At 42.8% G+C, this 25,780-nt stretch overlaps 1 protein-coding gene across 4 annotated transcripts; it reads left to right on the forward strand.

Moving 5' to 3' along the window:
- Positions 1 to 770: 770 nt before the first annotated feature.
- On the forward strand, positions 771 to 24,834 carry LOC143375025 (myosin-IIIb). 4 transcript variants are annotated; one of them, XM_076823721.1, is made up of 17 exons: positions 14,806 to 14,947; positions 15,989 to 16,323; positions 16,532 to 16,813; positions 16,883 to 17,467; positions 17,758 to 18,149; positions 18,229 to 18,557; positions 18,641 to 19,147; positions 19,241 to 19,527; positions 19,681 to 19,955; positions 20,070 to 20,437; positions 20,533 to 20,667; positions 20,770 to 21,026; positions 21,109 to 21,317; positions 21,429 to 21,509; positions 22,058 to 22,222; positions 22,445 to 22,466; positions 22,948 to 23,111. In XM_076823721.1, the coding sequence occupies exons 1-17, from the start codon at positions 14,932 to 14,934 to the stop codon at positions 22,957 to 22,959; spliced, it is 4,257 nt and encodes a 1,418-aa protein (XP_076679836.1). In that variant the 5' UTR covers positions 14,806 to 14,931; the 3' UTR covers positions 22,960 to 23,111. The 4 variants fall into 4 exon arrangements, with proteins under 4 accessions (XP_076679834.1, XP_076679836.1, XP_076679832.1 ...); XM_076823719.1 differs by lacking the exons at positions 14,806 to 14,947; positions 22,445 to 22,466 and adding an exon at positions 771 to 1,060 and having other exon boundaries at positions 22,948 to 24,834; XM_076823717.1 differs by lacking the exon at positions 22,445 to 22,466 and having other exon boundaries at positions 22,948 to 24,834.
- The last annotated feature ends 946 nt before the right edge of the window (positions 24,835 to 25,780 follow it).

The raw sequence follows: 25,780 nt of genomic DNA on the forward strand, positions 1-25,780 counted from the left end.
AAAAGGAACGACTTTGAGGTTCTTTAAAAAGCGTTGACTTTTTAGGTGAATCTTCTGTCGACGCGATATTTTGATAAAATATTTTTATTCGCGCAATTTAGACGGTAAATAATTTTATACCCCCATTGGAATAATCCTTTTCATCCGCCCCCTTATCGCAGTATCATAATCATCATTAAGATTAATCGAATGTTCAACTCACGTACAGCGAGTCAGAAAATTCTTTGCCCAAACAGGAATTTGTAATAAAACCTTATCGAACAATAAAGCAGACGTTCTCCTATCAGATCAGAAATGGATAGGCATACCTTAAACGCGGGAACCGTTCAATTCTCGTTGCAGAAAGGAATCCACGAACTTCTAATAAAATATTCGATAGAAAAATTCTACGATACAATACATTCGCCCGCTTCTTAAATTGGCTTCGAATACATACCATTTTGAAATCGATCATGATATGTACATACATCTGAATCTCGAACGCTTATCTACAAATGCGAACGAAAGGAAATCAAGAGTTTAAGCCCCGAAAAATCACATCCAATACCAAGTCCCCCTCCTACGTTAGTACTTTTTTAAATCCTTGAAATTGCCGATATCAGTTCGATTAAACTTAAATATCGTATCAGTCTGGGGGGGGGGGGCGATTCGATAAGGCTGCGTACGTAAGCGGAAGGAGTAGGTAACGGAGCATCGTGAAGGCAAAGAGGAAAGGAAGAACGGTGGAGGGGGCTCCGATGCGGTTCCCCGTGTTCCATGAGCACCGAGCCTGAAGACAGAGCCGGCCACTCGCGTGCCCTGCTCTTTTCAGTCGCCGATCCTTTTTGTATAGTCTCGGGCTCGCACAGTACCGGTCAGACAGTCACGCAGACGCGAAGTGCCGGGGAACTTACTTCGCCGGGCTCCGAACCGATCGTTTTTCTGCAATCGACACGCGACTGGTTTCGAGTTCCACCGGCCTGACACCTCCAGGTCATGTTCACGTGAGTCTTCCTCCTCTTCTCCGGGAGCCCCAGGGAGCATCGTCTTTCTCCTAATTCATCTGCAGTCGATGGTCCCGGTAAGCAGCATGCTGAGAACGTGACGGTGTTACGCATATTCTGTATTAACATCACAGTGTATAGTGTTGTTTATTTCGTACTGTTCGTTAGTCTGATAAAATTGGAGCTTCAATGTGGCGTTTCGAAGCGGGAGGTTAATCGGAACTTTTTCTAGAAGTTTGATGAGTCAGTCTTGGTTGATAGTAGATAGTTGGAGGCTCTAGTATCTATTTAAATTATTCGAGCGTGTTTGGAAGGACTGTTCTCGATCTGCCTTGATTTGCACACTCGCAATGTCGCGTCCAATTACTGTATTATTGACCAGAAGGGATTCATGAGATGGAAATTCCGGAGTGACTCGGGCCGAATGGTAGATTGTGCATCGCTCCCCCATAAATAGTAACGGATATGTAAAAACAAACAATTGAGACGTTGGAGCAATTACCGCGATAGTCTTACGGCGTAGCGCACGTGATCTGTTTAAAGTAATGCCAGTTCTGTCATGGGTACATGGACACTACATACCTACCGATGCATTATGCACGAGCCTTGATCCGTCCTGCACTTTTCATGTTTGTATCTCAACCTGCCGCGTAACAATTAAGCCGTTCCGTGGCGCAACATTCAAAATAACTTTGAAGAACCTCGCCCTCTCGGCCCGGCCGTAACGGTCCCCGCTCCGAACGTCTTTTCGCTAATTTCTCCGCTAATTTAAATATTACGGCACAACGTTAGGTGTACAACAAAGCACTCTGCACGCTAAGCAACGCTTTAAATTCATTTGCGAACACGTCAATTAAACAGGAGGCGCGAACTGAAACGATTCAACGAGATCGCTCGCACCATGAAGCGTGAACGATGAAAATGTCTAGGAGCCATTATCGTATTAAGTGTTTGCTATCGACTTGAGAGATCTACGGGAGATCAAACTGTAACACAGTAGCATTCATCCAGACGATGAACTGTGCGCCGCAAAATCCTAAAGACGCAACTACAACATAAGAGGGTTTGCTGGTTTGGTTTCAAGATACATTCCACTTGTACGCAGTGGCCGCGCCTTGAAATTATATCTCTATTAACGAACCAGGGGTTTCAAACCATCACAGACTATTTCTCGCAGAAATTCAAACAACCATAACAGAGGATCACGCGTATGAGCTGCGTATCGCGTGGATGTTGGTCCCCACCTCTCGTAAACGCTTATCAGGAATTAAACAGTTGAGAATTATCAATGTACAACGACGATATCGCGTGTCTATCTACCAAAACAAAGCTCAAGTACGCTCACGTGCGATCGCGAAGGTGTGCACCTTGAACTCTCCCGTGGATGAAAGGTCAAGAACGAATTTCGCAGGCCACGCTCAAAAGAGATCGTCGCGATTCAGAGAAAGGTGGAAAGGCTCGGGCAACTTGCTATATAGGGTGCTCCCAATATCCACGTACACTGCAGAAATGGCAGTAACCAATGGAACGAGTTGTAAATCGACTGGCACGTTAATGGGGAGCTTGGTGAATCGCGAGAGAGTACCTTTTCAGGCACCACGCCCAGAAACGAAATTCGTTCGCTTCAAGAAGGTGTCTGGCGATCTCTGTCTACTGTCGTCGTTGACATGAACATTCTCTTTATGAGTTTCTGAAGGACAGCGAAGGAATTCGTAATTTTGATGAATGAAGAGAGATGACGTGTTAATGGGAGAATTTGCTGCGAGATTCAAATTGAAAATGCTCTTCTTTAAACGTCGAGGAGTTACAAAAATTCAATCCCGATGTGACAAGAATATACGATGAAAGCAAGGAAGGGAAATCGAGATTTCATAATTTCTTTATACCTCGGTAGACAAAAAATTGGAATTTAGTATTCCTCAGACCATTAATCGTGGCTCTAAGTGCAATTTACTCTCGTGGTGTGCGATTTCATTGCCCGGCATTGACTTTTCAAGATTAATAACGACACACAGGCGAGCGCGGAGAAACCGTTCAGCGCGTGGACACGAACGACCAACAGGGCTAGGCAAATGATCACCACGCATCAGTAATTTGATGGATATTTCAATTAGCTATGAAATATCGCAGTATGGTCTCGATTCTCGATGCAATATAAAATCATCTCCGTCAGATGCATCTTGCAGCTTTTGAAGGAACATTCAACTTTGCGGTGATTGAAAATTAGTACGAAATCGGGCAAGGTTTATAGTATCAGCAAATGTGTCATGTGTTCGAAATTAAGTCTGCATGACGCAAGCGATAACGTACGTAGAAACGAGTAGTCGTATTTAGTCGGTACGATGACCACTAAAATGTGGCTGTTGATCGGCGATTACGCGAAACTCGTCACGGGAAGGAAGCGCGCGAAACACGCGGCATTAGCTGCGAGGGAATAAATTGCATAAGAGAAAGCAAAGGAGCCGAGTGCCACTCGATCGTTTTATCGCGAGATTTCGACAGGTGTCGCCGACCATATGAAAACCGGTGCACACGACAGAACACGATTCCCCTTTCTTTCCCGGCCGACTTTACTTTCCCTCGAGACAACTCAAATGTACCTTTAAGAGAAACTTTTATCGCGTTCGTTGCATAAGGGATACTTTAAAATGTATTTTACACGCACGACCACTTGTTGATTACTCGTTTCATTGTCATCTAGAAGTGGAAAGCCGTGTTGCCAATGAAATCCGTACTTTTGAACTTTCAACCGAAATTTGGTCGCACGGGGTGGTTTCGTAACTTCAGAAAGATGACGGATCCCGCGGAATGTCGCGCAAACGTTACATCCTATTACGTTGAGTTTTTTTTTTTCCACGCGCTCCGTTGCATTCAGGAAACGCATTTCCACTTCCTCCACGATTGATACCGGCATCTAAATTGAATAGATTTTCGCGTGATTCGCGAAACGTGATCTCACAATGCGATAACGAATTGCGCGGACAATGGACACGCACCAAGACACAGAGATGGGAAACAGGAGCACGGATTAATTAAGTTACGCGTAGACGAATTGATTTTTATAGGATCATTGAATTGTAATGTAAGATGGGATCGTTCGGGTTACATGACTGATATCATTGTACGGTTGGACAGATTAATTAAGGTTACGGACTGTTCCCGGCTCCGTTTTTCAACCGTTATTGCGGGCTTTGTTAAAAGAAACGAACGAAAATGCATTAAGGCTGAATCTTTAAATTGTTTCGTAACAGAAAAGTCACTTTCGCAGCGGAGCTTCTTTCAGAGAGATTTCTTTTCTCTAATTGTCACTAATTACAGTCTCATTTGAGGAATCAACCGACAAGGAAGAAAGTACGTTTCCTTGGAATTCAGCTGAATTTTTCTTATTTTGTAAGGCGAAGGGAAGACTTCAAGTCCAGCAGAGATAAATTTAAGCGCGGAATTAACGTAGATATACATCTTTCGCGGGAAGTAATCGCGATTTTCACGGCGGAAAGATTTAAAGCTGTATCATAGGCGAGAGGGGAAATAGAGAAATAATTTCGACACGATCGTTTCAACGGGTCGTGTAACTTAAACTCTTAAAACTAATAACTTCTTGTATTTAGCTCGCGGAAAATATCACTCGAGATCGTTTCTTCGAATAGTTTAGCTTTCACGAGGTAGCATTCTTATAATGTCCGTTATGTTCGCCATAGTTTCTACTTGTACCGAGACAATCGAACCAATTAAATAGAAGAAAGCGAGCAATTCCGCGGTTCGATTTGCTTGCCGGTCGGTTCACACGATCGTGACGAATGTTCGAACGGCGATACTTTCACCAATTCTGGTTATCGATCCCTTTTTTTTTTCTTTTGCACCGACCGGTACGTAGGATTACAGGACTTCCGTTCTTCGAGAATTTTATCGGCTCCGACGACAATAATTCTTTAGCATATCCAAAAGCACACATTGCGCAACGACGCGTGTGATAAAAACGTGAATCAACATCGAAAGCATCGGCATGGTTTTTATATCCGTGTACAGACATTTGTAGGATGATTCCTACAAGATTATGAGCCGTATCGGATACAGATAAAAGTGTATTTTACGTGTACTTGAGAAGGAAAATCTAAAGGTAGACGAAATTAAAGATAACATGGAATCGTTATGTAGTTACACAGAAAATACTGGCACATATTCCTGTTTTGTATCTTAGATGGTAGGTACAATGTGGAACGTTGTTTAATTAAACGATGAGCAACGAAGTTTAAGTAAAATTTCTTGGGGCGATCCGCGATAAACCTGATTTCATAAAGTAAAAGCACGTGACTTTTACTCGTGGGGCGTACTGAAGTGTAAAACTTTAGCCAAGAAGCTGGTAGGTCTTTCACAGTCGGCTAACAATCACGTGAACTACTCTTACAGCAGCATACGGTGTTTTGCAAAGTTTAAAATAATTTTTATTGGTGATCAGAAAACGATAGTATATTTCATTGTGCAGAAAATGAATTGCAAACCTAACATGCATCATTTTCTTCGTTATTGGTTCTGTAGGGACGATTTTAAACTGTAAAATGCTGAAATATTATTATGAAAAAATTGCGTAATGAAATATAGAAATAGATGATCACCCGAGTAAATATGTTAATTCGTTACTCCCCACGGTTAAGGCGATAATTTAATAGCGATCAATAATTTCGTATTGCTTGGCGAGGAAGGTAGAAATAGACAATGAGTAGACAGTGGCCAGTGGACAAAGTCAGACAAAAAGTACCGAAAGCAAAATTTGCAAATCGACCGTTCAGCTCTGAATCCCCTCGACAACCATCGCTTCCTCAAACATGGTTTGACTTTTTTTCTCTGTGGTTAATTATATCTCTCACACTCACTACTCTTGACTCCTGGTGCATTGTTGTCCACCAGATAATTACATTTCGCGGCGTGAGCGACTGTCTCGCGTCCCATGCTCTCCAGAAGGCGAAAGACTGCAGAAATTGCAACCGCTGCATTTCGTGTCCCAACTTAACGATCGAGTTTAATTAGTACCTAAATACTGTTCACTTTCGTTTCGTGCTAAAGTGAAGTGGAAATCTTCCACCGGCTACAAATTGTGCTTAATGACCGCGCGCGCGTGTGTACGCCAGATTTCATTCATTTGTGTAGGAGTTTTCCACCTGAAGTCATGGTAGATTCTTAGAAATACTGAAACAACACGCTCGATACGAGTTGCGGCTGAAAGAAGGCAATGTTCACCTTTGTTCGTCGTGGAAAAGCACGCTGACTGTTCAAAGTTTTATCAGCTGTAATTAACGTTTCTACAACAGCGTATCTGCTTACGTGACATTCGATTCAGAAGTACCTACTAGCAACACGCGAGTGGATCTTTAGCTATTTAATTGTTCCTCCTCGCGAGTTCGTTGCTGGAGATCTAATCGAAATAGTGAAATAGTTCAAACCGGATAATTATGACTATTTCACACGTTGATGAATTTTGAAGAAGAACCTAGGCATTCATACATTTTAAACCTTCATTTAAACAAATCTTTGCTTCCCATTTCAAACGACAAGGCGTCCTCGCGAAGATCTCTAAAAAACTGAAATTGGTAACAAAGTACATATATTATAACTCCTGAAGAAAACGATCAGAATAATTGAAATACCCATCTCTCTAAACCTGTCCTCGCTCATTTCCCATTTGCTATGTTCCATCGGCAACAGGACACTGCTTCCAGCTCCACACATTTCTTCATTCACACCGTTCATTCAGCTCCATTTATGTAGAAGCCATCCCACATTACACGAGAATCGAGTGAAACCCAATTAGATGCTCGTCACGCACGATAATGAATTAAATGATCAGCAGAAGAAGGCTGAGCGGCAGAAACAGATCAGATGAGGAAGCAGAAGAAGAGTTCCTCGATCTATTGTCCCATGGATCCGTGAGTACTCCCTGACATTGTTCGGCCTACGCTCTTTGGACGAGCGTGGGCGTTTGATTTCCATACAAAGCGTGGCGATTGCATTTGTCGGCTTTTCAGTTATTAAAAAAGCAGCAATTATCCGCGTGGCTCGTCACGTAGGATGCTTGTTGCGCAATACAGTCGACGTTGGACTGACCAATGCCGCGAAACAGGACCATGCTCGATACCTCTAGCATTGCATAGACTCGAAATTCCCAGGCGCGCGTGTAATAGAGCGGTTCTTCGTGGTTCGTTTGGAAGTTTCGATCGTTAAAAGAAACTGTCTACCTGGCGTTCAGCCTCTCTTCGAGAGCAATGGCTCGTTGAGTCATTATGCTAGGCGGTCTAATTATCGCCGCGGCAGAAAACAGACGAAAATGGCGTAGACGGTCTTCTCAAATTCGGAAAGCTTTTGTGAAGGGCTGCGAACCTTTTCTAACAATTTCAGACAATTCTGGACTGTGAAATGTGTTCGGGGAAATACATTCTAAAAGATGAAGATCATCAAGTATTGCGGCACTGGAAGATTTGTGTTTTTTTATTTATGCGAAAAGATAATGTTAAAGAATTCATATAGGAGGAGGTTTAATGTATGATTTAGTTTCTAGATGGGATAAAGGACGATGATATTAGAAGGTGGTGTATAAAGATCCATTCTAAAATTTCGAAAGACAATTTATCGCATCATTCTCTTCGGCTTATTAATCAATCAGGTCCCCGCGACAGGTGAAAATCTCGACAGTGGAAGCTCGTTTATCTGGTCAGAAATGCAGGCTTGTTCCACGCTACTTGCCAGAACCTAACAAAATTAGAACGTGCAATCCGAAGAACGTAATTCGATGAAGTGTATCGTGTATCGATGTCGTATTTCATCTCTTGTAACACTCGAAAACTGGTGTACCGTGAGTCGCGGATCTGATAACATCGGCAGATCGATTATCATCGCTACATGGCTCCTATGATGTTAACATTCAGGTGTGTTCATTTTTTAGATATCACTGGAGAAAGTAGCAGAAACTTTATAGTATCAGAATTTTAACAATTTCCCTTCGTTTCCCACAAGTTAATGTTATGAAGCAACATTACCCACAATATTTAAGTAATCCGAACGAATAAAGAATTTTCTCTACGTAACACGAAAATCAGTTACAATATTATTCGTGTTTACAAAATTTACAAATTCCCTGAGAAATCTCTGCATAAACGATAGACGTATAGAATCCAGCAAGACTCCATTGCTTCTCGCATCAGAGTTCTCGCGTCTTGCATCACAGGTGGACAACTCATAGGTGCAAACGGAAACACGTTATGCAGATTCGTCAAGCACGATTTCCGACCGGAAGATTAGCGCGAGAAGAAAAGTTGCTAGCTTCCTGAAAGGAAGGATGTTAAACATTAACCGTAATAACTAACAATTCCCTCGCTTTCGACGATATTAATTATGCCAAAGTAGGTTCCTTATTAAATAAATTTCCTCCATGGAAGGTGTGTTTACGTTAAATAGATTATTCCCCGCAGCGAGATTTCGCTGAAACAAGAATATTTTGCACAGGTAATGCGAGGGAAAGTTGAATTTGGAAAATGTAGGGTAGGTGGGATTAAATAGTGATCGATTTCGATATGATTGTTTATGAATTGAAGTGACTTTTTCGTGGATTCACGGTCCCTTACGGATGATTAAAAAAGAATACAATGGCTACGTCGGAGCGTGACGAGTATGAAAGCAAACAGTGGTCAAAGGTTGGAAAGTAGGGCTTCGCATTATCGTGGAATTAGCACACTTTTACGGAGTCACAGGTGGCAACGGCATCACCAGCGAATTTTACGCATCCTCCGAAACGTTCCATGTATTCCTTCATCGACATTCACCTGATTTTATCTCGAGCGAAAAGATCTTTCTGCTGTATAACATTACACAATTCTTCATAATTTCATATCTATACCCAGCAATTATTCTCGTGTATGGAATTGAAATATCCGGCTCGAAGATTGCTAAAATTTGGGATCTTTCATATTTCACTAAATATCTGGATGAAATTCATAGCAGTAGGTATACATACATCTGCACTTAGCAGTTTGCAAAAATTTACCCCAAATTGTTCGCAGTGCGAAAATGATAGAAAATCAAGAAACGCGATAGAAATTCGAAGTTACACAGAACTGCTGAGAACAGTTCGATTTACAGTTCGACAGACTCTAAAAAATACCCAAGCAAATTCGCTACCGCGTGTTCCTGGCGTAACACGCGTGACTCAAGAGACAAATTGCTGAACGATGAACAGCAAAACGCGAGGAATTATTGCTGCCAGTGTTACGACAATTCGCATTAGTGTAATTTTTTATCCCCGGCAGACTCTTGCCTTGACACGGTCACCGTGATTTGCCACGGTCACCGTGATTTACTGCAGGCGTACCAAAAACAACGACGAAAAAAGAACCGCGGATAGAAGCTCGTTTCGATGACGATTGTCATGGTACAGGCTGGACACGGTGACCCCGCGAATCAGACCGATGATTTCAATAGTCACCGTTGAAATATGTGTCTCTCGCCTCGTGGAATTAATATCGCAGCCTCGTTCCGCGCCAGCAAACACGCGGTATCGATTTCGAGGAAGCACGATCCGATTTTACGTCGCGATGAACGGCGGCGGTGAAAAATAAAGCCGCATAAAAAAGGGGAATCGAAGTCGGTCACCGATCGGTCTGCGGGATCGATCGCGGAACCGCTCGCGAAGAAATTTCGCAATTGCCTGGAGGCGCTGCGCGGAACAACGATAGGTAGAAATAATACATAGTTGTTTACGTACGTTCGTAGAACACGCAGATAACAATTAAAAAGTGGGAGCAGAAATTCATTTGCTTTTTCAAGGACTTCAAAAGCACACAATATTCTAAAATAGGAATTTTTCAGGCAGCAATTTCATTTGAATTTTCGGGATGTAGTTTATGTAATAACATTATTATATTCATCAGAGATTAGTTGATTATATTACACCAGTGATGTACCCAGAGGGGGAGAGCCCCGATGAGACCCGGACAACCCCCAAAGAAGAGGCTTTGTAAAAGGAAAAGAAAACTGGAGCTGATTCTTTAAATAAATTTTTATAATCACCAAATGAATTTTATTAAATTTGCATTGAAAATATTTGCGTCCCTTCAACTTGGCTCCCCCCAAAATTAAATCCCGAGTGCGCCACTGTATTACACTTTGGAAATAAAGCGTGTGTGCTTTGAGTATCGCGTCTACTTACGAGGTAAATGGTTCGTGAGATATATGAGTGTCCGATGACTTCTCTAATCGCTACATTAGTTTATTACGTCGACTTCGGCGAGTGTGATGCTTGGCATTATCGATGGCACCACGGTACGCCGTTACACCGTCATGGTGCTCGGATCAAGCAAGAAGAACGGTGCTACTGGGAAGGTTTTACATTTTAATAAATCAATGACAAGCACGTGGTAAGAGTCACTCAGGGATACCTCTTTGGACGCTCGGCTCCATGTTTATTAGATTAATAGCGACGTTAACGGGAAGATGTATTGAAAGCTACTTTCTTCGAACATTTAAGCGGCATGGGAAACTTTGGTAGTAGTTTCATATTTCGAGAAACAATTAATAATCCATGGATGAAATTTATTCAAATCGCGTCACATTACTGCAAAGTGACTGGAGGTATCTACTTTTCTCAGAGGTCAGAAATCAATAAACTTCGCCGGTGTGGTGTGCAGAAAATAGACTCAGCTGACCAAAGAATTCATTGATGCGCGAGTGAAATTTTCTTGTCTCCCTGGGCACTTTCCATACAAGCATAGCACAGTTTTGGATAATGGTATGCACTAGCAAATGCCAGCGCGATCCAGGAGTCGTCAACTTTCCTGGAAAAGAGATTGCGCCGGGCCCAATTAGCATAGAGATCCAGTTTACAGGGCATTGTTCACCACACTGCATGGTTTAAACATTACGCTGAAGTGCTATGGCCATTGATGGCACGCACTATACCGTTAAACCGTCACGCTGAAAGGATTAAAACAGCAGGATCTCGTATACGTGCGATTGGAAAAGCCTCTGACCCTTTCACTCCATCCGCTGTCATCTGACTGACACAAAAACCGTGACACGTGGACGACAGCTGCCACCGAAATAGCAGTGGAAAGAATTTCTCTGCCAATCGTTGATTAATTTTTGTAACCACTATTTTAGGCTTTCAGAGTGAAACTTTTGAAAACGTGAACATCCAACGTGCAGCAAAAAAGCAGATACATGGATACTGTACGTGATCACTGTTTACAATTGAAATTGAGTGATCCAAGTAACCCCGCGATTATTCCGTAATCACGGTTTCGTTTATTCAAATAAGGCAAGTAATGGAACCGTGTGTTATCAATGTACTGTGTTAATATTCATATTTAATTATATTAACGCCGTGCTGCGTGTTGCGTGGAAAATAGAATTCGGTAAACATGGCGCGCAAAATTGGAAAAGTGAATGTCCAACTCTGCGAAGCAGCTCTGTGAAGTGGCAACAGAAGGTAAACGAGCATGCGTAATTTATATGATAATCTCACGAGCACCTACGAGGATTTAAGCGGCTCGTCATTTTATGCTAAGCTACGCGTCGCTTCCCAATCTGCTTCGATACCTCATTCTACGCACTAAATAGTAGAAAAATGTATTAAGAGTGTTGAATTCGCCATGCCTTGTTTCCCACCAGGGAAAACTACCTTACCCCGAGCATGTGCCTCGAAAAATGTCAGGACTTAATACAATCTAACCTGGCCATTTACGTAAAAAGCGATTTCTAAAGGAATCATGCTTCGTTTAACAAACTTGGCGCTGAATATGCAAACAGAAGTGACTTCATTGAAGTTTTTTCTCCCTTCGAACTTGCGCTAGAAAATGCGATGCATATCAGAGTTATTTCGTTTTCCAATGCGTCCACAAGGAGAAACCAGCCAGGAATATCATTAAAATGTTGTAACTCTTTCCAACAAATATCGCTGCGTCCAGTCAAGTGACTGACTCCGCGATTTAACAGTACCTTGTTAAAACTGGAGCCTGTACTTTCCAGGAACGGAATGCGACTTAAACACGAACGTTCCAATCATTGATTTAGAATCCAGGAATAATGCCTCGGTAACGAACATTGATCGACTGATCACTTCGTTACTTAATTACCTTCCACATAAAATTACGTAGGAAATAGAATAATTTTAAAACGAAGTTATTTTCGAAGCCTCCTAGAGTGCGCCGACGAAGAAACACTTGGACACTCTGGAAGAGAGGCAATTGTAATCGATAATCGTTAATAACGAAACTCTCGTAGCCAATGACACCGTTGTAACCGAGAAGCCACGATGTTCGTGACTTCGCCGGCTTATGCACCGCCTAATGTGGTTCAGTCAAGTATTGTCCAAGGTAGCCGGACACCCTGACGCAGCTACGACAGACATTATTTTACAGTCGGGGGCCTTTAAGCCAATTTCACGTCGGGTTTCCTCGCTCTAATACCCATCTCGACACGTGACTGGCTCGCGCCGCGATTGGTTATTGTTTACGATTGGCGAGTTCGAAGGTATCGAACCGCGAAATCCAGCGACCAGCCGATCGTTCTCTTTATCAGTGAAACGGGATCATAATCCACTGGGGGAGGGCAGCGGCTGTGATTCACCACGAAATCGGCGATACTTTCGAAACGGTCCGGAGGAAGGTATTCATAGAAGAAGGCATCGATCTGTGAAATTGACAGGATTCTCGTGTTCTAGGTCGAAGACACTAATTGGTCGTTGTTGCCAGGGAATAACTGTTCTAAAGGGAAGAGTTTCATCGAGGAGGTCATGCTCGGGCTTGAATAAAAGAATATATTACGAACTTCATTGTTCCGGGAAATTGTAGCGTTTTAAAGGCTGAACGGTGGTTTCTGTTGTATTTTATGGTAGGCGAGGTTTCCATGAGATAGTCACCGTATTTAGACGATTTTCTCTGGGACTGAGCTACCTTGTCGTGGAAAATGAAGGCGATGGAGAATAGAGAGCTGCGGTGGTGGATGGAGTTTAGTAGGAAACTTATTACAGCTTCGTAAAAATGGGAGAACATGGTTTGTAAGAGGTTCTATTGTTCTGTAAAGTCAGTAGGTGCTTGGTGGGTCTTAGAAGGGTTTGAAAGTTGGTTTTTGTGGAGAAATAAAAAGTGTAGGTTGGCAAGTTTGCAAACACATCTGAATGGTATGATATGAAAAGAGAAATAAAGAAATTTCAGTTATAAAGAAGGGGATGGTTAGATGACCCTATCAAGTATAATGCTAAAGAATTTCTATAATTTTTTATAAATGTAATTCGCAAAAGGACCCTCGCGGTTCGACGTGCAATCAACGTTTAATCTATGGACACTTAAAGCGAGGGAATTAGAATTTGGCGCGCAAATTGTTTGACAAACGCGTAACGCAAACAGACAGCCGTGCATTTGACACACTTCGCGCCGTTAAAACGTGACTCGATGACCGTGTACAATAATTAACACCTGCGCGAGCTCACTTTACAAGATTATGAAATTATCTGTGTACTTTAGCGTGACCTTGTATTTACATTTCAAAGCAATATGGAAATTTTAATTGCCCCTCGGTTCCTGTGGAAAATAAAATAAGCGAACGTGCTACCTATCACGAAACCTTGCAATTACTGTATTCCTTTTTTATCATTATGCTCTTATCTGCTTATGTCTACGAATATTATTGTTTCTCCTCTCTTTCAGAGAAGAATTCCCTATCTGATTCAGTGTAATTACTGCCTCGGGATATGCTTATATTGAATATTGATAAGAAATTGGCGGTTGATGATTGTAGAATTATCAGACTGTGATAACGAAAAGATATTCAAAATAATACTTTGCGATAATGAAGACGATAACGACTGTTATTACTAAAATCTGGAATGAGTCATGATTGAGTCGAATTCATTAATATCAAGAGACTCAAATTTTTCTTCTATTCAGAGGCTACATATCATAAACTACAGCTGTCTCTCGTGATCCATAAATGTCCCGTTTAATTTAGTATTACAAAATGTCATGCGAAACCACGAGTGGCTTCGATCCTTAGGCGGCTTCATCCAGTGGCGTAGACCACCCATTATCACATCTTGAATATCCCTTATTTGGCTTAAAGAAAAAGGAGTATACATGTACTTGTGCCATTATTAACTCAAATGCTCCTTTGTTTTCGTTCTTACCACATAAAATGAACATCCTTACGATCTGAGAAGTTGGCTCAGATTTGATTATCCATGGAGGAAAAAAGCTTCAATTTACTCCAAGTATATCAATTACAAAGGAAAACAGAGTACCTATATCTACTAAAAAATGGCAATTACTTTCTATCCTCGACGATAGAATACTATTTAATAATGTCAAAGTCCATTCTCCCTAAATACTCCTGCTTAAACACCTGACAATAAAACTAGATAAGAAAATGTAGCCACCAGAATGCACTGCATCTTTTCTTACCTCCACACACCTAAAGGAAGCTGCATAGAAAGATATAATCTCAGTAATAACTCTCCGTGAGTCCATTCTAATTTTACAAATAACACTCCTTACGTGCACGAATCCATAATTCGTATGCAACCATCAAACGAATCGGTTAAACGCGAGACGAATCAGCCCCACGTGGGAGTCGTTTATCGTGACGGAGATACATCGGATTCACGGTGCACGCGGACGTAAGTGTATTTGTGTTATTATGGAATTAATATCAAGACCGCGAATTAATATGACAGAAGTACCACGTGGCGTGGTCTTCTTACGAGACCTATTTCTGAGGACAGAGCAGAAGTGCGCCGGTCTTTGCCGAGCCCCAATCCTATTAAGGGGTTAACAGGTATCCGGTTAGAAGAGACGAACGACCCAGTCGTATCTCGTGCCTGGCCAGGTGAACAGTGTTCATTAACTATCATCAGCGCTTAAATGAGGGATCGAGATCTTTAAGACACGGAGCGCGAGCCACTGTTACCGAAATGGGTGATATAATCGGTTAGTAAAGGATCCATTCAGCCGAGAGGAATTCCATCGGTCGATTTATTTTTCAAAGTGTAGTGTAACGAACGAATAATTATCAGTAATAAAATACTCGCGAGAAACAGGTCTCTAATTTTCATTCGATCCCGGCGAGAAAGTGTCTCGCGATTAGCAATGAATTTGTATAAATTCTGTTCGATTTGTTATCGCACGATTAATCGCGAAGATAGCACTGTTAACGTGGAAAATATTGAATCTTACGTTAATCTAATATTTATCTTGTTTTCATGCTGTGTTCTGAAGAGAAGCGAACGATTTCTGTACATGTTCGGTCTACTGAAAGGGCTTGTAATATGTAAATTTGATTATTATAAGAGGGTGTAGTATTATGTTACGCAATCGACCTTGCTAGTTGATGCCTGTATTAATTGAATTATAAACTTGCCCTGAAACTCCATGTTTCCCGCCAAAATCGATTCTCTCTTTAATTACAATAATTCATAATTTATTATGAAACTACGTACTTGACGATTCATTCTTCCCTTAGCCATGTATAATGATTTTCCAGGTGGAGAATGAAATTTATTTGAAACTGTAAACACGCCTCGATCTTTTTCTGCGTGTCTTTTTTTTTCAATGAAAAGTTGCCGATGCACACTAGAGCAGCGACAACTTTTCTTCTCGCGGTTCACCGCAACTTTCTATGCGACTTGGTCCTAGGAATTGCTTCGATGCAATAGCTTCCGCTCGTCTACTGTAAATTCACCAATAAATGCAACGTACCAAACACTGCCAACACAATTTTCTACTTCACTGTCTACAACTCTACCCATTACGTATAAAGAAACGCATTATAGTTTCTCTTTTCTAATAAAGGTGCATAAAAACTGTTACCGATCGTACTCTAAATCATACCCTACTAATAATACTGCAAAATATCTGCGTACATATTACTCTTTTAATAAATTCCCCCCTTTTGCGCGAAGGAGACAAGGAGCATAATCTATCAAATACACTTGGAACTTTTAAAACGGGAGATTTGAAACTTCGTTGCAGAAATGACCGGTGGCGGGACCTGCATGGCGTACCATGGTCTCAGTCAGCACGTGAACTTCGACGTGATACCAGATCCTGAGGACCGTTTCGTCCTGGAGGAGCTAATCGGCGAAGGGACATACGGGGAGGTTTATTCCGCGCACTGCAATGAGAGCGGCGATAAGGTCGCCATTAAGATACTGGAGAATGTCGCGGACAACATCGAAGAAATCGAGGAGGAGTATCTTGTCCTAAGGGATCTGAGCCTTCACTCGAATATCCCCCTGTTTCATGGCTTGTTCCTGAAGCGAGCGAAGCCCTCCGAGGAAGAGGATCAATTATGGTTCGTCATGGAGGTATCGTCGCGCTAATTCTCGTCTCGTAACACAGGCCTCTGATGGGAAAGCGTAACGACTGTACAATTGGGAGACACTCTTCGTATCTCTTTGTATCTTAAGCGTCGACCACGTTCCCGTGGCTATTCATTAACTCGTAATTAACTGATTCCTAGTTCCCGTGGACACTGAGACTGTAATATGACAGACAACCGTTCTTTTGCTCTAGCTCTGTACCGGAGGGTCGGTGACCGATCTGGTCCAAGGTTTGAAGAAGAAAGGGAAACGCCTAACGGACAATCAAATCGCTTACATCATCAAAGAAACGGTGGAAGCTTTGATCTATTTGCACAGCAATCACTGCATGCACCGTGACGTTAAGGGACACAATATACTGCTAACCGAGGAAGCACACGTGAAACTGGTAGACTTTGGTGTGTCCTCTCATCTTGCTGCAACACTAGCGAGGAAGAACACCTCTGTTGGAACGCCGTACTGGATGGCGCCCGAGGTATAGCAACGTTCGTTAGAGATTTCTTAATCCAATTAATTCACCTCATAAGTCACTGATATGAAACAGGTGATAGCATGCGAGCAACAGCTGGATTCCTCTTACGATTCACGCTGCGACGTATGGTCGGTTGGAATCACGGCCATCGAGTTATCAGAGGGCGATCCACCTCTCTCTGAACTACATCCTATGCGGGCACTGTTTCAAATCCCCAGAAACCCACCCCCGGCTCTGAAGAATCCAGATAGCCACACCCCGGAATTAGTGGACTTCATTTCGGAGTGTTTGGTGAAGGATCTCGAGCACCGACCGTTCGCCAGCGAATTGAAGGAGCATCCATTGCTGGTAAACATCGAGGAGAACTTGGAGAATGTTAGAGAGGAGCTGAAGGAGGAGATTCGTCGGCAGAGGGCGGAGGGAAGAGTTCACAGGCAACCAGAAGTGACGACCAAGCATGGGAAATTGAAGACTGATCGGAAAACTAGGCCGGAGAAGATGTACATGGACGATCTGGCTGCTTTGGATATGCTGTCCGAAGACGGGATCGTTGAGCAACTGCAGCACAGATACGAGCAGGGTCAAATATACACTTACATCGGGGATATACTGGTCGCTGTTAACCCATTCACAAATCTGGGACTCTACACGGGGATTGTAAGTATCATTTTACGCGCCCACTGCCACCGTGCATTTGAGAACCTAGCATAAAGCTACACTCTCAGTTGTCCTAGTCCATGCAGGGTACATTTGTAACACGCTCAGTGGCACGGTGGAGAAATTGTTGCTGAGAATAAAAAGAACGATGAGAAAAGTAAAAGAGTCACTTGTTTCATCGACGTAAAATGCAAATTGTCAATTTCGTGAGAACTTGCGCGTGGTAGATGGCGTGTTAAATTTGTAGCGATATTTCTAGAGTAATGTGGAAATGCGCATCATTTCCGTAGGAGCAAAAGAGGTACAAGGGTCAGGCGAGATCAGACAATCCTCCCCACATCTTCGCCGTCGCTGATGCAGCGTACCAGGCGCTGCTGCATCAGCGACAAAATCAAGCGATCGTCATTAGCGGGGAGTCTGGTGCAGGGAAAACCGAAAGCGCGAATCTGCTGTTGAAGCAGTTGGTTTACCTGAGCAAAGCCCCCAACCGCAACTTAGAGGAAAGGATTCTTCAGATCAATCCGATAATGGAGGCTTTCGGCAACGCGACTACTGGGATCAATGCAAACTCGTCGAGATTTGGGAAGTACTTGGACCTGACGATGACCAAAGGTGGCAAAGTCACTGGCGCCAGGATATCTGTTTATCTGCTGGAGCAGTCTCGAGTAGTAGCTCAAGCTGAGTGAGTATTCTTCTACCTAGTATTCTACGAAAGCAACACGAACCGCGAGTAACAGAGTCTTCCATGAAAACTGTTTCAGGGGCGAACGTAACTTCCACATATTCTACTACATGTACGATGGCCTAGAGGCGGACAATCGTCTGACGGAGTTCTACCTAGATGGGAACCTGCGGAAGCATCATCGATACCTAACGGATCACAGCCAGACATCCCAGACCTACATCGACAAATTCCAACAGCTGAAGACTGGCTTCAAATTGCTTGGATTCCAGGACAGCGAAGTGGACACTGTCTACCGTACCTTGGCTGCTGTGCTTCACCTTGGTGACATCGAATTCGGCGAGGTCGCGAGCGAGGACAACACTGATAACAAAAGCACAGTAATCGATACGACGCCTTTGAATAGAGGTACTCACTCGCTTCTAAGTTTCTGCAACTTCGATTGCACTTTCGTGGATAACTCTTTATGGATCTTGAAATATATGTTTCAGTTTCGCAGCTGCTAGGTGTGGAAGAGAACGATCTTCTGGATGCATTGACATCGAACTCGGTTATGACCAGGGGCGAAACAATCACGCGAAACAATACAGTGGCAGAGGCCTGTGCAGCGAGAGACGCGATGGCCAAAGGGCTGTACGGTCGATTGTTCGACTGGATGGTCAATCAGATCAACTGTTTGCTGTGCTTCAACCGTTCCCCGAACTACGAGCCGCTGGCCATCGGCCTCCTCGACATATTCGGCTTCGAGAACTTTCCCAGGAACTCGTTCGAGCAACTCTGCATTAACATCGCCAACGAGCAGATACAGTATTACTTCAATCAGCATATATTCACCTGGGAGCAGCAGGAGTACATGGCAGAGGGAATACCAGTGGACTTGGTCGAGTTCTCGGACAACAGGCCAGTTTTGGACATGCTACTGAGCAAGCCTATGGGACTCTTAGCTCTTTTGGACGAAGAGAGTCGATTTCCCAGAGCCACGAACAAATCTCTGATAGGTAAGACTTGTCTCTCCCTTTTCCAGTATTTTAAGTAGCAGATCAATAAGCGGGTTAGTCATTAGTGTCTAAAATGTGTCATACGTGTTACAGAGAAGTTCCACAGCAACATCAAGTCGAAGTTCTACGTACGACCGAAATCAGACGCGGTTTGCTTCGCAGTTCATCATTTCGCAGGACGCGTAGTTTACCAAGCGGAAGGATTCTTGGAAAAGAACAGAAACTTCTTGCCTCCTGAAGTTATTCAACTGGTCAGACAGTCCCAGTACGATATGGTTCGCTTCTTGTTCCAATGCCCCATCACGAAGACCGGCAACCTGTACTCGGCTGTTCACGAGACTGACACGAAGAGACTGTCGCAGTCCAATCAAAGTACAAAGGTATTTATGGATCTTCAAATGAAGATGTCCATGAACCACTTGCAGATTAAATAAAAGTGGAAACCTGTTCCGTGTGTCACGAATACTACGCGACTCACAATATCTTCGTCTACTATAATCTTTGGCTGCTTGAAACAAGTTAATTTGTTTCAGGAACGATACTCCAGTCGAGGTTTAGCATCGCAGTCCAGAGCTCAGCAAACAGTGGCAACGTACTTCCGATACTCCCTAATGGATTTATTGCAGAAGATGGTGTCAGGATCGCCGCAGTTCGTTCGTTGCATAAAACCAAACGACTCGAAGAGCCCACGATTTTTCGATAAAGAGAAGGTCGTGAAACAGCTGAGATATACTGGCGTGCTGGAGACTATAAGGATCAGGCAGAATGGCTTCTCGCATAGAATACCGTTCAACGAGTTCTTGAAGAGGCAAGTGTCGAAGTATATTTCTACAATTTTGTATTGCGTTCTCTTTTATGAATACTGTCTACGTCTTGACTTTTTGAGGATCTTTGATGAAAACAGATATCGATGTGTTTGCAGATATTGTTTCTTGGCATTCGGGTACGATGAGCGAGTGGTAGCTAATCGCGACAATTGCCGCCTTCTTCTCATCCGTTTGAAGATGGACGGCTGGGCGTTGGGCAGAACGAAAGTTTTCCTCAAGTACTATCACGTCGAGTTCCTTTCCAAGATGTACGAGGAACAGCTGAAGAAAATCATCATGGTACAGGCGTACGTTCGCCGATGGCTGGCGAGGATCAAGTTCAAGAAACAGAAGTGGCAGTTCGCTGTGTCGATCGTCACTTTGCAGCGCCACATTCGTGGGTGGCTGTCGCGCAAGCATATGTTGAACGAATTCAAGAAGAAGCAAGAAGAACAGGAAGCCACTGTTTTACAAAAAACTCAGGGTAAATTGTCCAATACCCTTGAAGCTCTTGGATCTACAATTTCACTTTTAATTTCTACATTCGCCTGATAAATAATTTCAATCTCCGCGTTACAGAAGAACAGGCAGAGATGGCTAAAGCCGAAGAGGGGGCAGAAGAGAACGAAGAGGAGGAGGAGGAGGAGGAGGAGGAGGAGGAGGATGACAAAGACGACTTGAAGGAAGACGATGCTGCAGTCGTCATTCAAAGTCGTAAGTTTATATCAATAACGCAAATATAATCTTCACTGAACAAATCACGTGCGAAGATTGTGACCAAATCAGAAGCTAATCACAATCCCCTGATGCTTATAGACTTCAGAGGCTACACCATTCGGAAACGCTTCGGGCTAGAACTGGAGGAGCGTTTCAAGAGGATCCTCAACTTCTACGACGACAAATTCGAGGCTCATAAAGCGTTACTCCGCGAGGGTTTGAAGAACGAAGACGCTGCGTTCATCGTTCAGCGATGGTACAAGAAAGAGGAGAGGGTTAAAAAGAGGAAACCACCAACGAAAGACAACGTGCACTCAAAGCTAAGACAAGCTGATCTCATACAATTCTCTCAGAACGTAAGAGACACGCGGAACGATTCATTCATTCGAACCGTTTCGATTCACTCATTAATTACAATGGATTGTAATCGCATTGAAGGTCCACATGAAGAATCAAGAGGTGCACAAGAATCTACGCCGTAATAAACCCAGCGTGCGGTTGGACGACATCGAGGAGCCACCGTCGGATTATGCTCGCCCGGAAGGATTCAGCATGGTGCAACCAATCATGCAATATCGAAGTGGCAATCAAGTGGAAGGCGAGGAGACCGCCAAGTACTATCGCGACTTGAAGAACGAGATGAGCAGGTAAATAAACGTATTGTTCTATCGCGGTCGATTGCCCACCCCCGCCTCTCTCGGGTGAATGAGAAATTCGAATGCTGAATTTTTCAATGCTTTTGGCACTCGCATCGGAAGTGGTTCGGAATTCGAAGACGACGAAGTTGGCTGGGACTTACCGTTGATACAGCTAGAAAATGACCTCCATCCGTCGTCGAGGTACATCGTTAATTTCAGAGCAGTGGTTTTATAGAACCCTTAGCTAAGCAGCAGCTGAATGTTTCTAGATATTTGTCTCCATTTATTTTTTGATACTTGAAGTTTGAACTTGTCTGCCATGTAGAGGACGAATGAAAGTCCAATAATTTCTATGATTTTAATGCTTTTCTACTAAGTACTGTAGAATCTTATCTTATGATTAAAATGGAACTATTCCACAGTCATTTACAAAGCATTCATTAATAGGGCTCTTATTGCTAAGTAGTGATGACTATAGTGGGCATCGTGTGAGATATTATTCAAGTTATTCGAAATCATAAAGACTTGAGTAGCATGTAACAATTTACCTACTGTTCAGCTAGAAATGTTGTACTCCCCCTGCTTTCGAGGATTCGTAAAACAGTGAAGAAAATTCAACCGTATTTCCTAGCGTGCTCGAGTACCATTTGGTCGATGCTGCGTATGGAGAATTGTGATCTAGAGCGCGTGGAGAATATTTTTTGGCTGACTATACCTCGCATCGAAATTATCACGTTCTAACTTTGCAGGAGTCGAATGGGGCAGATTCTGGAGGTGAACACCGAGAGGAGAGAACGTCTGGAGGCCCAGGGCGATTTTGCGATAGCTCCAGAGCAGCAGCTCTCGGATATATGGCACAAAGCTTTGAGAAATCCGGACGACACGACGCAACCAGAGAACTCAGCCAGAGCGAGGTACGCCGAAACTTCCTTAACAATTCAGTCACTTATACCTCTCCCCTGTCCAGCCCACTGTTTAAACTCTGACCACCTCCCCCGACGATTCAACACCCTCGTTTACCCTCTCCCCTGGTTCTATGTACGTGTACTTTACACTAGCCAGCAAAGTATCGCTGAATTAATAACTGTAATGTAATTGAGTTACTAATGTTTCGTTATGTTTCCGTACCTTGCCAGAGGTATCATGGCAAACTTCCAGGTAAAATTATAAAATTATGCCGTCCGTAGATTGTATCATACCTCCTGAGGGATTTAATTTCATTTAGAAGCTCCCGACATAGTTGTTACGCAAATATTTTTTAACAGACGACCAGTACCTGTTGCGAATGTACAAGGGAATCCCTTCCTAGTAGAAAAATTGCAAGAACCGTGCGAATGAGGGTGTCGTGTAAGATTGCGAGCGAGCGAATTGGTTCCCTTCGTGTGCTTCCATAGTCCCGATGTTGGAGTAAATAACAGTAACGTAGGAAATAGAAGTCTGAGTGCAATTTGAGATCTTGAATCCAGGATGAAATGTTTAAATTATGCCCTATTCGAGTCGCTGCTCCAATTCGAGCGCTCTGATTGTAGACCCCGAGTAACGTATTCATTATCAGTCTCTATCGACCAGTAGCTTTGAAGTCGATAACAGGCCACTGTGCTACGCTGTGATTTAACTGGGAGAGATGATTTCCTTGCAGTTCAAGGACTAATCACCTGCCTGGCAACAAGCTGCGGTCCCCTGAGGGCTATCCGCACCGTAAACAACCTGGAGTCGACTCTTCGAATATCAACGATTCAAATGGCCTACGATCCAGATACAGCGACAGACACGGCACTGTGAGCGAGCACCAGCAACCCATTAACGGCCACCAGCGTGTCGTCAACGGATGCCCTGCAAATGGACATCCGAACGAGGTGAAACTTAACGGGCATACTTTCGTCAACGGACACGCTCCGTCGAGCAATCACCACGGCCCAGCGAACGGGCACGAAACCGCGATTAACGGCTACTCGAATGCCGCGAGCGAGCGTTCATCTGTGAACGGCCACGCGGGCAAAGTGAGTGGACATCCAGCTCGCAGTAACGGATACCGAAGCAATCTTAACGGATGCCAGAATGGTTTGTACATCAATAAAATGGTGGCCAACGGGTGGGCCAGTCGCAGAGACGAACCGAGCAGACCGTCCGGGCTGAGCAATGGCCTCAAGAGTAGCTCGAACGATCGAACGAAGGGAATAACGCCCACGAAGGAGAATGGTAATTTGGAGAAAGGTCGGCAGATCGTTTTAGATAGTAAGAATGGAATGAACCGATCGGTTGTCAGCCAGAATGCCGTGAACGGTCGATTCGGCGTGAAGAAGGAAGTAGGCAAAGACTCGTTTGGCATATCAGCTGATCTTAGACAGCTCCTGAGGCCCACTGTCGTTCAAAAACGACCGGAAATCATCAAGGTTGATTACGATCCGGAGGACATCAACGGACCGTACAATTTTCGCCAGCTATTAAGACCAGCCGAGTATCTGCCTACGGAATCATTGAGAAAGAGAAAGGGGGGACTGGCTTGCAACGGAGTCCCGGTGTCGAAGGACAAAGTTCCTGAGAAACACGTGAAGAGAAGAGCGCCGCTGGCACCGAATCAAAATAAATTCGTTAACGCGAAGAAGTAACGCTACGCGATGCTTGAGCGTTCAAAATTGCATAGAGCAGACGTTGGACGAGCAGTCAGATCAATGATTTTGTTTAGAAGTAAGGAGGCTAATCGGAACTGCGATTAAAACTGCTGGGTATGTGCGAAAAAGGGTTCCAGAATATCAGAGCGTGTGATATTCATATAAATTAGTATGTATTAGGCCTTCCAATCGATTTCATTTGTTTAGACTGTTTTTTTTCTAGGAATAATTATCATTCTTTTATTTATTCTATTTTATTTCTGTTGTTTGTTACAATCAAGCAGATTTTTGTTATTTGAACTTCTAACTCGAGGTTTTCTGTTAAATATTGTGAATATTATACGCTCCTAAAATCGTGAATCTTTTCCTGGCAATCTGTTATATGGAAACAGCATCGTCTCCATTCAAAATGGACGAGATTGAAAATTTTTATTAGACTTATGATTATGATCATGCAGTCTGAAGAAAAAAATTTCCATCTTATTATGCCTTTCGAATCTGTTTGCGACTGTTTTGCAAATACTCAAAATGTCACCTTTGTTAGTTTATTTCGACCGCGCGATTGATTACTGCTCCCCCATAAAAGCGTGTTTCAATGGTAATCTATATTTAGAACTAGTCATGTGTAGCTTTACAAAAAGACTTAGATTGTGTTCGATAGCGTTAAAAAAATTTTGTTCACAAAGTTTCGACGGTGTTTACCGTGTATCATGGTATTTATATTTAACAAGATGAACGTAACTTGTAATGTATGACTAATATAATTAATCATCAAGTCTGTTTATTAGTGATTGACCCTGTTAATTATTTGCGCATACGTGGTAGCATGTCGAAAGTAAAGCTTGTATATAATATTATCATAGAAACAGGAATAATAATATGTTAAATATATATGTTCCGCTTTAGACTACAAACTTTGTTGTATTACTCATTCCACATTGCATAGTGCAATTTAAAAAAATAACTTTTTAACTCAACTGATATAAATTACGAATGACGTGAAAGAATTTAAATTTCTCATCGAAAAATTAGTATTATATTAATAATATACTATTTTGCAACTATGCCGTGGAATTGTGCGCAGTACAATAATCTACTGTATTCTGTTTTTCTTATTCTAGGACGTCTATCTTTCTTTAACATTTCAAATATCCCGCGCTTGACTACGACCCGTTGCCCCTAGCAACCAACCAACAACTCATGAATTGTAGGATATTCGAATACATTTTTAATCGAATACACTTTCGCTCGAATAAGCTCTTCTTCGTTACTGACGAATGAAAAGTTATTCGTGACTCTTATTCGGGATTCCTTATCCGAATAAAATTGCATCTGATACTATTTCTTATACAACGTTCATCTGTTTACCGCGTTCCGAGAAAGTGAGTTTAAAGTCTCATACCATCTCGCTCGTCAAGAACTCCAATCGTTGATAAAACCCAGTCTCAAGCCAGGAACCTCGTCAGATGGATGCTCCAAGCGTGTTCCTCTTTCTTTTTTTGCACTTTTCGAAAAAACCACAGAAAAATAACGCGAAACGTTGCAGAGCGCAGGACTCGCGAACAGCCGCCGACCAAACGTGGTAACAACTTCGCGGGACACGAGAGAGCGCCACTGCGTCCCTACAGTGGCGAACTCTTGATTGTAAAGCAGCTTCAAGAAGCATATTTGCGCGGGAATTTTAAATCGTTAAAATATCACATGCTCGTTGAAAAGTGGTATTCATTCCTCAAAAGGGAAATTCTTTTCAAAAAGCCAACAAAATTATTCTTTTAATTGATTTTTTATTCAAGAAACAAGATCAGTGCAGATATTTTAAAGAATTTCCTTGCATTCACTTGTTGAAAAACAATTTTATTT

This window comes from Andrena cerasifolii, chromosome 12, assembly GCF_050908995.1.
Source record: "Andrena cerasifolii isolate SP2316 chromosome 12, iyAndCera1_principal, whole genome shotgun sequence".
NCBI classification, from domain to species: domain Eukaryota; kingdom Metazoa; phylum Arthropoda; class Insecta; order Hymenoptera; family Andrenidae; genus Andrena; species Andrena cerasifolii.

What these genes read in the sequence shown, in the direction of transcription:
- LOC143375025 (XM_076823717.1), top strand. An exon ending in AGTCCAATCAAAGTACAAAG is followed by an intron (nt 19,528 to 19,680) that starts GTATTTATGGAT and finishes AATTTGTTTCAG; the next exon opens with GAACGATACTCCAGTCGAGG. An exon ending in TGCAGTCGTCATTCAAAGTC is followed by an intron (nt 20,668 to 20,769) that starts GTAAGTTTATAT and finishes TGATGCTTATAG; the next exon opens with ACTTCAGAGGCTACACCATT.